Source organism: Ursus americanus, chromosome 14 (genome assembly GCF_024610735.1).
Source record: "Ursus americanus isolate L20-20 chromosome 14, mUrsAme1.1.p, whole genome shotgun sequence".
NCBI classification, from domain to species: domain Eukaryota; kingdom Metazoa; phylum Chordata; class Mammalia; order Carnivora; family Ursidae; genus Ursus; species Ursus americanus.
Window position 1 is genome coordinate 44,790,592 of NC_142140.1, and position 13,442 is coordinate 44,804,033.

Consider the following 13,442-nt stretch of genomic DNA (forward strand, 5'->3'; position numbering starts at 1 on the left):
GTTTGTACAACTCAACTTTTAGCAATGACCCTATGAAACAAGAGCTCACACGCTTCCTAGAAATGGATCAACTGGCTCTTCCCCAGGGCCCCACAGCAGCTTGGGGGCCCGGTGAGGATGTCAGCACAGGTGTACTGCGTGCCCACTTGGAGCCAGGGACCCGGTGTCCAGCAGCAAATGGGGCTGCTACCCCAGGGGGGACAGACAGGCAGCAAGTGTCCCTGGGATAATACGTCATGGCTCCTGTGCAGAGCACCAGAGAGTCCAACTGGGTGATGAGGGCATGGTGGTGTCTGGTCGCCTCCCTCTCACCCCATCAGTGAAGGAGGGATCGATCTCCTGTCCTGAACAGTTTGAGATGGCCAAACACACAACACCCAACACTGGTCTGATGAGACGGACAGCAGTCAGTCATATACTCACAGCCCTGGGTTGGGGGGAGGACCCAGCTGGCCACACAAGACCATGTGGGGGTTGCCCTTGGGAGGGGAGTGAACCGCCCGAGGCTGCAGGAGGCAGACTTTGTAGTAACAGGAGGGTGGGGTGCCCTTGGTTCCCAGAGGAGGATGTGATTGGCTTGTTTGAAACAAGGAGGTGAGATCTGCTGGGTTGAGGCTGTGTGGGGTGTAATTGGTCAGGCTAACAGGGGAACAGGTGGGGAACAGCCTCTTCTGATGAGTGGGGGGCATACCTGGTGAGAGCAGGGAGCTCACAGTTAGGCCTTTGGGGACCTGGAAGGGCAGCCCGTCACATCTGAGGCCTTACAACACCGGCAGTCAGGGAAGGAGGGACAGTGGGGCTAGCCATGAAGCGTCGGGGCGGGGGGGCAGCAGCCTTGTGACTCCAGGAGGAAGACCATCCCAGGAAGAGGGGACAGCTGGCTTCTTGGTGGTGGTGGTGGGTGGCAGTCCATGGAATCATGGAGACTAGTGTGGCCAGAGCCCAAAGGAGGAGGGAGCGAAGGGAGGGGCAGGAGGCTGGCTTCGAGGCTGGAGCTGTGGGGCCCAGTTTACCGAAGGGCAAGAGGAGTGGCAGGACAGATGGCTATCAGGAGGGTTATACTAGAAGGCCCTGCCTGATGCCGGAGTGGGCTGAGATCAGAGGCCGGCACCTCTTCCTGGGCTCAGCACCCTCCTGTGCCTGCTGCCTCCCCCTTCCCCCCAGGCTCCTGCAGGGCCCCTCCCACATCTGCTGGGCAAGCCCTGTCTGCCCTCCTGTCCCCTGCCCATGGCTTGGCCTAAAGCCAAGAGAGGGCTGGTGGGGAGGCCACCTAAAGGACCCAGGGTGCCTGGGAACAGGGAGGGTTCAAAGGAAGCTTCCAAGAGGAGCAGGAGTCGGGCAGCCAAAGGAAAAGGGTAGAAGAGCAGAGTTTAAGAGCTCAGCACAAAGCATCTGAGGAGCCAGGGTGAGGCCGAGCCATTAGGGCAGCCTGGAGTTTGGACTTGGTCCCAATGAACAGGGATCCCCAAAGATTTGGGGCAGGAGGGAAGTGTGGTCAGCACTAGAGTTTTAGGAGGGCCCTGGTAGCTGGAGTGGTCCTCCTAGAGGGGCCAATGGTGCCAGTTGGGGGGGGGTGATGCTGGAAGGAGGGGGAACAGGACTTGGACATGATATAGAAGGGAGGTGCGCCCCCCCCCAGGAACCTATGACAATGGGGCCATTGCTCAATTGGGGGCACTCTGAGGGGTCCAACCCTGCTGTATGTCAGAGGGGAAAGGGAGGCTCAGAGAGGGAGGGGCCTGGCCAAGGGGATTTGTGGACAGCGGCAGGGGTGCGGAAAGGGTAGAAGAGAGGACCCGCAGTCAGGGGCACCCGCAATCAGGGGCACCGGCAGTCAGGGGCCCAGGGGCAGCTGCGCATCTGGAAGTTTCACCCCTTGGCCAGCCTGTCTCCCCAAAGGGCTCCGCTCCTGAGGCCACGTGCACTGCACAGGTCGCCGGGCCCTGGCTGGAGTGGGCGCCCTGCCGGGTCGGGGCTTGAAGGCGGCACCGAGAGGCAGCTCCCTCCCGGGAGGCCGAGGCGGGGCGAGTCCGCAGAGGGGGCCAGGTGGGGGCGACTGGGGAGGAAGGCTGGAGAGGAGGCAGGGGATGTCGGGTAGGGGGGCAGCCCCAGGAGGAGGTGGGTCCCAGGAGGTTGACAACCCGGGGAGACGGGAGCGCGGAAGATCGGGGGAGAAGGAAAGGACAGCTTGGGTCCGAGGAAGGGGAGGACTTGGGCCTGGCCTGGGGGTGGGTCCAGGGTGGGGTCCGGCCCGGGCAGGGGGTGGGGCGAGTCCGGAGAGAGTCCTCGGAGGGGATGAGTCCCGAGAAGGGAGCGGGGGCGGGTCGGGGTCCGGAAAGGGGGCGGGGCGGGCTGCCGAGCTGGGAGGATGGAGAGAGCAGTGCAGGGAGGGGGCGGGGGGCATAGGGGCCCAGTCGGGTCCGAGGAGCGGGGAGGGCGTGGTCAGGGTCGGTGGGTGATCCACCGAGGGGTCCGGGCAGGGGGCGGGGAGGGCCCGGGAGCGGGTTGGGGAGAGTGAGGTGCAGGGGCTGAGTCCCGGGAAAGGAGCGGGGCGGGGCGGGCGGGTCCGGGAGGGGGCGAGCGGGGCGGGGCGCACCCGGGCTGGGGCGGGGCGGGCCCGGGGACGAGGCGGGTCCAGGGAGGGGGCTGGTCCCGGGCTGCCCCAGCTTGGCCGGCCACGGAGCGGGGCGCATGGCGCCGTGCGCACGGCGCGGGGGCTGCGAACAAAGGGCCCCCGGTGGCGCAGGGGGCACCGCAGCGCGCGGACCCCGACCCTGGCCCAGCCCCAGCCCGGCCCCATCCCTGGGCGCGGCGCCCCCGCGGAGCCGAAAAATGTGGGGCGCCCTGCTCTGCCCGTTGCTCGGGCGCCTGCTTCTGCTTCTGTCGCCACGGGACGGCTTGTGCGCCGCGCCCCAGGCCCCGTGAGTTGCCCCGGGCGACGGAGGAGGTTGGCTGTCCTCGGGGAGGGGGTCCCGGGGACCGGCTCAGAGAGGTGTAGCGACTTGTCCAAAGCTACACAGCCTCCGCACTGGGCGGGACCTGGAGTCTTGTCCCCTGACTCCCAGGGGTCGGACTGGGAAGGGGGTGCCCTGACCTTCAGAGGTAACCCACGGAGGTACAGGGAGTCCCCAGAGCTAAGGCTGCGAGGCCAGCTCCTCCTCCCCACCTTGCCCCTTTGGTGTGACGGGGGCTGTCGTCCTGGGTGGCGATTTCGAGTTGTCCGTGGCATGGAGGTAAGAGGTGCGCGTCTTGGCCGGGAAACCGGAGGAGAGCCCTACCGTTCCGTTTTCCTTGGGAGGGCGTGGTGGCGGGGAGGGAGTGTTTGTTTGGCTTCCACATTTTTCTTGAAGTTTGACTACAGAGCTTCTGCTGAGGAGGTGAATTAACTAGCTGCTAAGGAGAATTTCCCAGGAGTTGGCTTCACCGGGAGTATTCCCAGACCTGCCAAGTTGGGGTGAGCCCTGCAAGGCTGTGGGTTCAGGGGGGCCGCCCGGAGCTGCCGGAGCTCAGCCGTGTAGTCCGGCCTCAGCCTTGATGAGGTGGCTTGTTCCAGCAGCGCTTGCTTAGGAGTTCCGAGAAAACAGGTCAACCGTGGGATGAGGTGGGTGGTGTCGCTTCCAGCCACGGTGCCTTTGGGATCACAGTTTGAAAAGTAAGACACCATCCTGGGCTTTGAGCAGTGGGATTTACCTCCCCTGGGCCTTGTGACATTGGAATCCAGCAAATTTTTGTCCGGATCTTAAGGCATTCCTTAAAATAGAGGTCTTCAGCCAGGGGGAGATGATTTTTGCTTCCCTGGGGTCATTGGGTAATACTAGGGGCATTTTTGGTCCACATCGAGGGGGAAGCAATGCTGCCCGAATCTACTAAGTGAAGGCTGGGGGTGCTGAGAAACATTTGGCCATGCACAGGTCCACCCCACCACACAGCTCGACTGGGCCCTAAAGTACAGACCCTGCCTTATACAGACCAAGTGTCTCTGGGTTGCAGAGTTTCAAGCCGTTCTCAAGAGTGTTTGCCTCTGACTAAAGTCATCCTGGGATATTACCTTCTGTCAAGGAAAATGGAATCCCTGTGTGGGGCTCGAAGTGCTAGGAAGTGAAGTTGCAAAATTACTGACCTGGAGTTCTAGATTAGTCGGCCTCTAAGCCAGAGCCGTGGCCTAACCCACTAGAGTGATTGGGGTTTAGGAATAGCCCTGGATACCCACTTCTGTGACCCATGTGATTTTTTCTTTAAAGATTTTATTTATTTACTTGAGAGAGAGTGAGAGAGAGAGCGCGCATAAGCAGGGGGATGGGCAGAGGGAGAGGGAGAAGCAGGCTCCCTGCTGAGCAGGGAGCCCAATGCAGGGCTCAATCCCAGGACCCTGGGATCATGACCTGAGCCGAGGGCAGATGCTTAACTGACTGAGGCGCCCTGACCCATGTGATACTTGAATGAGGAATCCCTGACCCCAGAAAGCAGCACGGATTTGCACATTGTCCTAAGGCCAGTACTGTTGAGGGCACCTGGGTGGCTTGGTCCATTGGGGATCTGCCTTCTGCTCAGGTCATTAACCCAGAGTCCTGGGATTGAGCCCTACATCGGGCTTGCTGCTCAGTGGGGAGCCTGCTTCTCCCTCTGCCCTTCACCCTGCTTGTGCTCTCTCCTGCTCACTCCCTCTCTCAAAGAAATAAATAAAATCTAAAAAAAAAAAGACCAGTACTGTCTACTCTTTACCAAACACCACCCTTCCCAGGCCGGGACCTTCTGAGACCTTCTGAGACTGAAACCAGTGTCAGTCCTGATGCCGGGGGGCGGGGGGGGGGGCGTGTGTGTGCATCAGGTCACCAATGCTTGGCTGGCAAGCATCCCAACAGCTGCAACTCCTGAACCTCAGGGAGAGTTAATTTGGTTCTGTCGGGTTCTCTAGGCCCTTTGGGTGAAAAATCTAACTGAGATCTGGATACGGGCTTTAAGACGTGACCAAGGAACATGAACGTGTGGCTTGTCTATTCCCTGAATGCTCTTCCATGGTCTGCGTGTGCTATGTGGGAGGTCCTGGGGATCAGCTGGGAGCTAGATGGAAAGATTATTCCTAGAGGGGCCTGAGGTCCTGCTGCAGCGGGCAGGACACGTAGGAAGCCAGAGGCCTTGCACACCCGGGCCAGTGTTGGGATTAGATAATACACGGCACTACCTAGTGTGACTGGGATCGCTGTTCGCTGTGTGAACTGCTGAGGCCGGACACTGTGCGTGGGAGCTCAGGGAGCTCCCTGCACGCTCTGGTGGGTGCTGGAGCCAGCAAGACACTACACAGCACGTACAGAACAAGAGTTCCCATGCTTGAGGCAGTATATGTCTCCCCCACTGTCACTGCTTGCACACCCCATTGGCATGAGAATCCGAGAGAACACCTAAGACCCAGGATCCGTCCACATTCTGGTCAGTGCTGGACCTGGACAGTGCCTTCACGAACCCCAGGGTCACTGATGCCCCAGATGATGCAGTCACATGCCCAGGATGAATGCATGCTCTGTGCACAGCTGAGGCCAGACGCTGCACGTAGAAACCCGGTCATTGTGGGTGGTGGGTGGTGCTGGAGTCGGTCGGAACACTGGACCCCCGGGTCGTTACTGGTTCCAGTCATTGCTGGATGTGGGCTGCGTGCTTACAAAAGTAGGGTCTTGGCACATTCTCATCAGTGCTGGAGTTACATAGGAAGTACATGGTATGTCCCGAGGTTCTTGCAGGCTCCGGTCAGTCCTGAAGTGGGACAGTCCATGTAGGAAGCCAGAGTGCGTGAGCTCTGGCCACCGTTCAAGCTGGACAAAGCATGGTGGGCTCCCAGGGTCAGTGCTGCGGCCGGACGGTACCCAACAGGAGCCCAGTGTGTCTTTTAAAATGCCAGATTTTTCATGAAGTTTTAATGAAGTCCAGTTTATCAATGATTTCTTTGATGGATCGTGCATCAGTACCTTATGCATGAAATCTTTGCCTAACCCAGGCTCCCGAAGCCATTTCTCCTGCTTTCTTCCAGCGCTCTTTTAGTTTTATACTTGCTAGATCTCTGACCCAGTTTGAGTTCACTTCAGTGTATGGCGTTCCGTCAGGGTCTAAATTCGTCTCTGTGTGTGTGGACATCCGGTTGTCCCAGAAAGGATTTTTGAGACACGCAAATCTCTCCTACTCTCATTGCCTGGCTTAGTGTTTTCCCTTTTGCCTGTTTCCTCCTGGTGCCTGTAGTTCTCTGCATAGCTGGGTTTGTGCTGCCTTTGCTGTCTGGGCTCTTGGTGCTTGCTTTTGCGTTGTGAGCAGTTTTCACGGTCAGAGATGAATGAGACTTTCTGATTATCCGTGGAAAGTTGTAGAACACCAGGGGCGGGAGCTCAGGTGGGGAGGACCTGTGTGCCTCTGGTCAGGTGCCCTACGGGCACCCCAAGGTTCTCCCCTGTCTGTGGGATCTGCGGCATATTCCTTCTCCTTCTGAAGCGACAGCTTGCCCATCTGGAAAGTAAGATAATGTTCTCTACCTTCCAGGAGTATCTTCACAGTTGGTGAAGCTGAGGATTTTCAGGAAGAGAGGCCTGTTTTGGTGCCACTGTTCACAGAGCTCTTCCTGTTTCGGGCCATTTAGTTTATTTTCAGGGTTTTGTTCTTATGATTAATGCTGCAGGAAGCTCCTTGTTTCTTTCCACTGAGTTCTGGAATCTGGCTGCCTGGGTTTGAATCCTGGTCTCTTACTGGCTCGGGCACGTGGCTTGGCTTTCCAGGGCTTAATTTCTGACTCTGTAAATGGCTTTTTGGCGCTTGTCACAGGGTGGCTGTGAGGATGAAGTGGGATCCTGCCAGTTACTCAGGAGAGTGGTTCACAGTGTTGGTGCGGCATTCGCAAAGGTCCTGTGGCAGAATGCACTGACTGCAAACTGAGTGACCTTCACTGAGGCTCTCCTTTCCTACAGGGCCTACTTGATTGCTGCGCCCTCTGTCTTCCGCTCCGGAGTGGAGGAAGTCATCAGTGTGACCATCTTTAACTCCCCCCGGGAAGTCATGGTCCAGGCTCAGCTGGTGGCCCAGGGCGAGGCGGTGGCGTGGAGCCAGGGAGCCATCTTGGGTAGGTCCCTGGGGTGCCTGACCAGGGCTTCCTCTCCCTTGGCAAAGTGGCCTTCGTGGCTCAGGCAGTGTGGGCACTGCTTTGCTTCTCTTCCATCCCACCTCCCATCAGGGGAAGGAAAGCAGATTTCTTTTCCCCCCACTTTTCAGATGGGGAGAGTGAGACCCAGTAGAGGCAGCAACTTGCCCTGTCTAGGAAATCAGGGTGCATCGTTTCTCTGCAGCCCAGGTTCTGTGGGTGCAGATCTGGTTGGAGTCGGGCATCCTTCTGGTTGGAGGTGGGCCTGGGGCCCAGAGGGACTCTCAGGACCTCTTCAGACCTTTGGTCGAGCTTCTAGCGCCCCTGTGGTGTTAGGTGCCAGATAACAACAGTGAGGGCCTCCTGGACACAGGTGGTGAGAGCAGGGAGCTGCCTCAGGGTCTGTAGTCCAGCAGGGAGACACCTGATTCCTCACACAGAATGTGATTTGGCCACAGGAGACACAGACGGACGATGTCGGGGTCCTAAGGCCAGCGAGGCAGCACCTATCCCCCAGTGAGATGAGGGAGAGGCTGGCCTGGAGGGGAAACCAGGAGAGGGCTTGGGTAGGCAGGAGTGCAGGCAGTCCTGACTCTGTGGGTCGCCCCAAAACTCACATCAAGTTGGCTTCAGCAACCAAGTGTTTATGGGCTGTCATAACTCGGCAAGTCCACTGGCATCCCTGGCTGCGTCTCCCAGCCCCACTTCCGAACCGGCCTGCGTCTCCCCCAAGCTGAGAGAATAACAGGTTCTCCAACCCGCTGAGAAATGTCCCAGCATTCTCTCTGATTGGCCTAACTTGGGTCATGTATTCAATCCTGACCCAACCCCTCTGTCCAGGGGGGAGGCCTATGCTGATTGGCCCATTTGGGGTCATGTGCTCAACTCTGAACCAATCACTGTGACTGGGGGAAGGCCTATGTAGATTTTCGCAGAGCCCCAAGAGAGATGGGCGGAGCCGCACCAAACCTCCTGAGCTGGGAGCTGGGCAGGTCTCTCCCCCCAAGGAAATTGGGGTTCTGCTAGTAAAAAATGGGGAACGGATACTGGGAGGCAAAAACAGTAAATCAAGTCTTAGAAAGCCCGGACAGGTGTCACAATGGTAAATATTTCGGCTTGGGTCAAGAGAAAGGTGATGGGAAAACATCTACTGGAGGGAGGTCTACTGGGGACCTCAGTCTCCTGTTCTTTCTCTCTACCCTTCTTGTTCCACTGCCCTGGACTCTTCTCTTTGCTCCCCTTACAGCACACCTTGGGCATGGGGCCAGGGGTGAAGTGAATTATTAAGTATGCGGGCTGGCCAGCTTTCCCCTGAATAGTTCGGTTTTGTCCATCCCCTCTGGCCTTCAGGCTCTCACCAGCTTGGAGGAAACCTCTCACTTTTCCCAATCCCAGCCCAGACCGGCATGACCCAGTGTGTGTGTCCGTCCACAGACAATTCCTCTGGGTTGAGAAGGCCCCCAGTTATAAGGCTACAGCTCAGGGAGGTAGGCAAACCCAGCTTCCAATTTAACTGTTTTCATTTAATTTTTATTTTTTAGATAAAGGGACAATCAAACTGAAGGTAAGCTATGAATTTGTAACATCTTACCGAACCCTACCTTGGAAGTAACTGATTTGGAATGGAACAAGAGAAGTTTCATGTGTGGTGAGAAAAATCATTAGTGGTGATGTCAGCAATGAATAATGAAGAAAAAATTGAGAAAAGGAGAAAACTCATCCATAATCCCATCCCCCCATACTTTTCACTTTCTCATGTTTCCCATAAATCCTCATCCACATAAAGACATTTCTTTCATAGCTGCAATTAAAGGGTAGACCCCCTTTCACTTCCTGCTATTTTCTCTTAACGCGCTGTGTAAACATAATTCCATGTGTTCAAATCTCTATAATAGTAATTTGCCTCCTATTGTTAACCTCATCCTATCCCATCTCTTTTATGTACTAATTTATTAACCCTCTCCACCTTGTACATGGTTAGATTTTTTAAAAGATTGTTTTCAGGGTTTTGATAACATAATCCAAACATTGCAGGCATCTTTGCACATAAAGATGTCTTAGCATTCTTTTTTTTAAAAGATTTTATTTATCTGAGAGAGTGAGAGAGAGTGCGCGCACATGCGCGTGCATGTGTGGGCATCTGTGGGGGTGGGAGGTAAAGGGGGAGGGAGAAGCAGGCTCCCCGCTGAACAGGGAGCCCGATGTGGGCCTCGATCCTGGGACTCCGGGATCATGACGTGAGCTGAAGGCAGGTGCTTCACTGACTGAGCCACCCAGGTGCCCCCAAGATGTCTTAGCATTCTGAATGCCTGCCTTGGGCTGAACACCCCGAAAGAAGAATGACCAGGTTAGGAACCAAGCCTCGTGCTTGGTCCTGCTTTGTCTTTCAAGACACAGCAGTCCCCCTGCACGGCACCACCTGTGACGTAGTAGAGACCAAACTTCCCACAGCTTCACCGGCATTGAATATTATTATTTTAAAATTATTTTGTGAACCAGACCACACCGTAGGTAATTCTCTGATGTGGGTTTTTGAACTGGAATCTTTGGATTTCAAGGGGTTCACAAGCCCTGAAATTGTCGGTATTTTCTGGGTTAGCTGTTCCTTAACTTTTATCAGGCACTCAGAGGAGTCCCGGAATGAATGGGTGACATCGAGAGTCATTCTGAATTACAGTGTGCCCTCCCCCAGTGATCCGTACCAAGTCTGAAGTGGTTCCTCTCCTCTGCAGGGTGTCCCTAGTGCCTGAGCGCTGCGGGACAGAGGCCTTCCTACCTTCCTGACAACAGCAGAACCTTTTCTCTAAGGCAGCAGCTCCCACCTGGTGGGGATGTTTGCCCTACCCCCCGCCCCCGGCCCCAGGACATCAGTGTCTAGAGACCATTTTGGTTGTCACAACAGGGGAGGGCACCTCCTGGGTGCTCAGGATAGCCTCCATGTGCTGGGGACAGTGCACAGGACAGCCTCCATGACCAAGAAAGAGCCAGCCCCAGATGTCAATAGTTGGGAAGCCCTTGATAAGTCTCCCAGAGCTGCCCTTTGAGCAGATCGGCTTTCTTGTGAATCAGAAAGCCGGGCCGCACTGGACAGGGGTTAAGATTATGCATGATCCTTGCCCACTGCTCCTCAGAAGGGACACTTCACAGGATCGGTGCTGTGGCTTTGTAGAAGAGACCAGTGAAGGGCTGTATAATTCTAGGAGAGAAGGGGCCAGGGGAATCTTCAGACTAGACTAGAGACTCCAAAAAAGGTCTTGGGATCCTTAACTCTTAGAATAGCTCCTGAAGAGCAATGCTCAGCTTGGGCAGGGAGGATTCTGGCCCCTCAGGGAACACTGGCAGTGGCTGGAGACATTTCTGGTTGTCCTAACGGGGGGGGGGGGGGGCGCTACTGGCATCTGGTGGGTGGAGGCCAGGGATGCTGCTCAATGCCGTGAAATGATGGGGTGCCCTGCCCTGCAAAGAATGATCCAGTCCTAAGTGTCATTGGTGCCAACGTTGAGAAACACTCTGTCGTTCGCAAAGCTCTGTGGTCTGCCTGCAGGTGCCCACGGACGTCCGGGGCCAGGCCCTCCTGCAGGTGTGGGGCCGCGGCTGGCGGGCGGAGGAGGGCCCCCTCTTCCACAACCAGACCTCTGTGACTGTGGACGGCCGGGGCGCCTCCGTGTTCATCCAGACCGACAAGCCGGTGTACAAGCCCCGGCACCGAGGTGGGCGGCTCGCGCAGGCTGGGGGGAGGGGAGGGCCAGCCATGGCCGGAGCTGCTACACAACGGTGTCCTTCCCTTCCAGTGCTCATAAGTATCTTCACTGTCACCCCAAACCTGAGGCCCGTCAGCCAGAAGGTGAGATCGGCTTCTAAAACCCTGTGCCTGGAACACACCCGCCTGGGACCACCTGGCCAGGGGCACTGCCAGCCTCTGGTCTTTTCCCCCCATTCTTTCCAGTTTCGACCTCCGTTCTGGGTTTTGTCCTGTGGCTCCGAGTCCCCTGGGGAGCCAGGGGGAGGTCTGTGGGACAGAGGGAGGCCAGAGCACTGCGGGCGTGTGGCACATGCTCAGAGGGCTGGGGGCCTGCAGGGGGCTGCGCTCACTGCCTGTCTGTCTGTGTTGCAGCTGGAAGCCTACATTCTGGTGAGTGGCATGTGACCCCCTCCGCTCTGACTCGGGGCCCGGTAGCCTGCTCTCTGTCTTCCCCGACCGTCTGCTGCCGAGGTAGTCCCTGCCTGTCCCAGCGCCTCACGAGGCGGGCACGGGGTCCATCGCGGGCCCTAGACCTGCCCTGGGGCAGGCTAAGCGTGTGTCTGTTTGCCTCTGTAGATTTGCACCCAGCTCCTTAAATGGGGACAGATCCGGCCCCTTTGTCCCTGTGTCCTCAGACCAGTGGCTTCTGTGCCCCGAGCTTTCATTTGCTCCCGTGTAAATGGCTCCTCTGGGGGCCTGCCCTCCACGCTTGTCCCACCCTAGAGAGAGGGCTTGGAGGGTACACACGTGTGCCGGGCACACACCGGCTGGCCTGAGTTGACTACGGGTGTTTGTCCGCCGCAGGACCCCAGGGGCTCGAGGATGACGGAATGGAGACACTTGGAGCCATTCTGCTGTGGTAAGCCTCTTCCCATCCCCTCCCCTTTCTCCTTCTGCAGTTTTGGGGGGCAGATGCAATAAATCTCCAGGGAAACTAGATTGTGCTCTCAGTGCACCCGTTCCCTGCGGCATCACAACCCACCCATGCTTCTCTGGCCCCGGCATCCAGCTGGGACTCCTGCACATAACTTGAGGCCTTTGGGGGAACATGAGGGTCTTGTTTGCTGGCACCTCCCGTCTTCCTCCCACTGCAGATCTTCCGCCTCGTCATCCCCTTGAGGGGTCCTGGACCCCAAGTGCCTCTGTGAGTGCAGGGCCTAGATCTAGGAGGCAGGTGGATTGTGGTGGTTTATGCAGTGTTACACTTCCGGGTCCCCTGGTCTGGCCTTGAGCCCTCTTTCCTGTTCTGAGATATTCGGGGAGGGCTGACAAGCAGGGACAGGGCTTCCGTGACTGTCCTTCCTTGAGTTCCCAGCCTGGGGCTGCAGGGGCCACGTGGAGCCAAGGGCAGGACACTTGGACTCTCTTGGTGACCCATCCTGCCTTCTTGCCTGGCACTCGGCCTGCTTTCCTCTACTCTACCCTCCCCATCGGGCCCTTTCGCTCCCTCTCACTGACTGTCTTCCTACCAGCAGATATCTGCTGGGCACTGAAGTAGATGCTGACAAAGGGTGAACTTTCTGCCCAGTGGGGGAAACAGACATTAAACCGCGGATAACATCTGCCATGATGAGTGCTAGCAAGGAGAAGTACAAACTCAGAGAGGGCAAAACAGGGTTCTTGCCCAGCCTGGGGAAGCAGAGACAATCCTGGAAGGCTGCCTGGAGGAAAAGCCTTTCCAGCAACAAAGTGGAGAAGGAGCAGAGTTAGCCAGGCCAAACGAGGGGCCAGGGAATGTGTTCCAGACAGAGGCCCAGCATGCAGGAGGCCCGGTGGATGGCAGGGAGAGTGAGGCCGGGCACAGGAGGGAGGCCCTACGTGTCAGGAGTGCTGACGCCAGAAGCAGCAGTGAGCCCAGGGGGCCTCTCGGGCTGCAAGGAGGTGTACGGACTTGATCTTCAGAACACAGGGGGAAGGGAATGACTGGGCCCCCATTTAAAAAGCTCCTTGAGATATGTGTAGACCAGGGGTTCTCAACTGGTGCAGTTTTGCTCCCGTCCTGGGGAGTGACTGGTAATGTTGACCACGGACTAATGAGGCCCCATAGAAAAGGTATGTTGGTGACATGCACCCCCAAACATCCTCTGACCTTCGAAGGCTCAGAATATGTGAGGAAAGAGACCTTTTGCCGTCACGTTTGCCAATTCCACAGTGACGGAGAGGGGCGGTGGGGGCTGTGTAGTCTCTGGGTTTTCCCCGGAGTCCCGCTGAGCTGCCCTCACGGTGTCACTGTTGGGGACAGGCAGAGCAAGTGCCACTCGGGAGTGACCGATACCCACGCGGCATTTGGAGTTTTTGCGCCATTGAGATTCCTCCCTTGGAGCCTCGTGGAAAATCCCAACTCTCCTCCCAGCGTGAAAACAGCTCCTGTCGGGGTTCCGAGGAACGGACCCAAAGCCAAAGCTGCCTTGTCTGTCTGAGGCTGGTGGCATTTTGGGGGGCCCATTTGCAGGGAGAGCGGTGCTCTGTCTTGAAGCCTGTTCAGAATCTGCTCAGTTTGGGCAGCAGTAACTGCCTGGTGGGCGGGGGCAGCGGGGGGGGGGGGGCGGGATTCTGCCCCCAGGGAACCTTTGCATTATGTGGGAA

General features: G+C 57.3%; 1 protein-coding gene across 4 annotated transcripts in view; it reads left to right on the forward strand.

Annotated features, from left to right (window-relative positions):
• The first annotated feature begins 2,684 nt into the window (after window positions 1–2,684).
• CPAMD8 (C3 and PZP like alpha-2-macroglobulin domain containing 8) overlaps window positions 2,685–13,442 on the forward strand; it is a 74,136-nt gene continuing 63,378 nt past the window's right edge. For all 4 annotated transcript variants that reach the window (XR_015726699.1, XM_045778708.2, XM_087867184.1 and 1 more), the window contains exons 1-7: window positions 2,685–2,921; window positions 6,945–7,096; window positions 8,656–8,678; window positions 10,659–10,824; window positions 10,906–10,958; window positions 11,229–11,246; window positions 11,661–11,715. Coding sequence is in view for 3 of the 4 variants with exons in the window: in XM_045778708.2 (XP_045634664.2) it covers window positions 2,692–2,921; window positions 6,945–7,096; window positions 8,656–8,678; window positions 10,659–10,824; window positions 10,906–10,958; window positions 11,229–11,246; window positions 11,661–11,715 (697 nt within the window). In the remaining variant the exon portion in view is untranslated. The remainder of the gene's footprint in view (window positions 2,922–6,944; window positions 7,097–8,655; window positions 8,679–10,658; window positions 10,825–10,905; window positions 10,959–11,228; window positions 11,247–11,660; window positions 11,716–13,442) is intronic.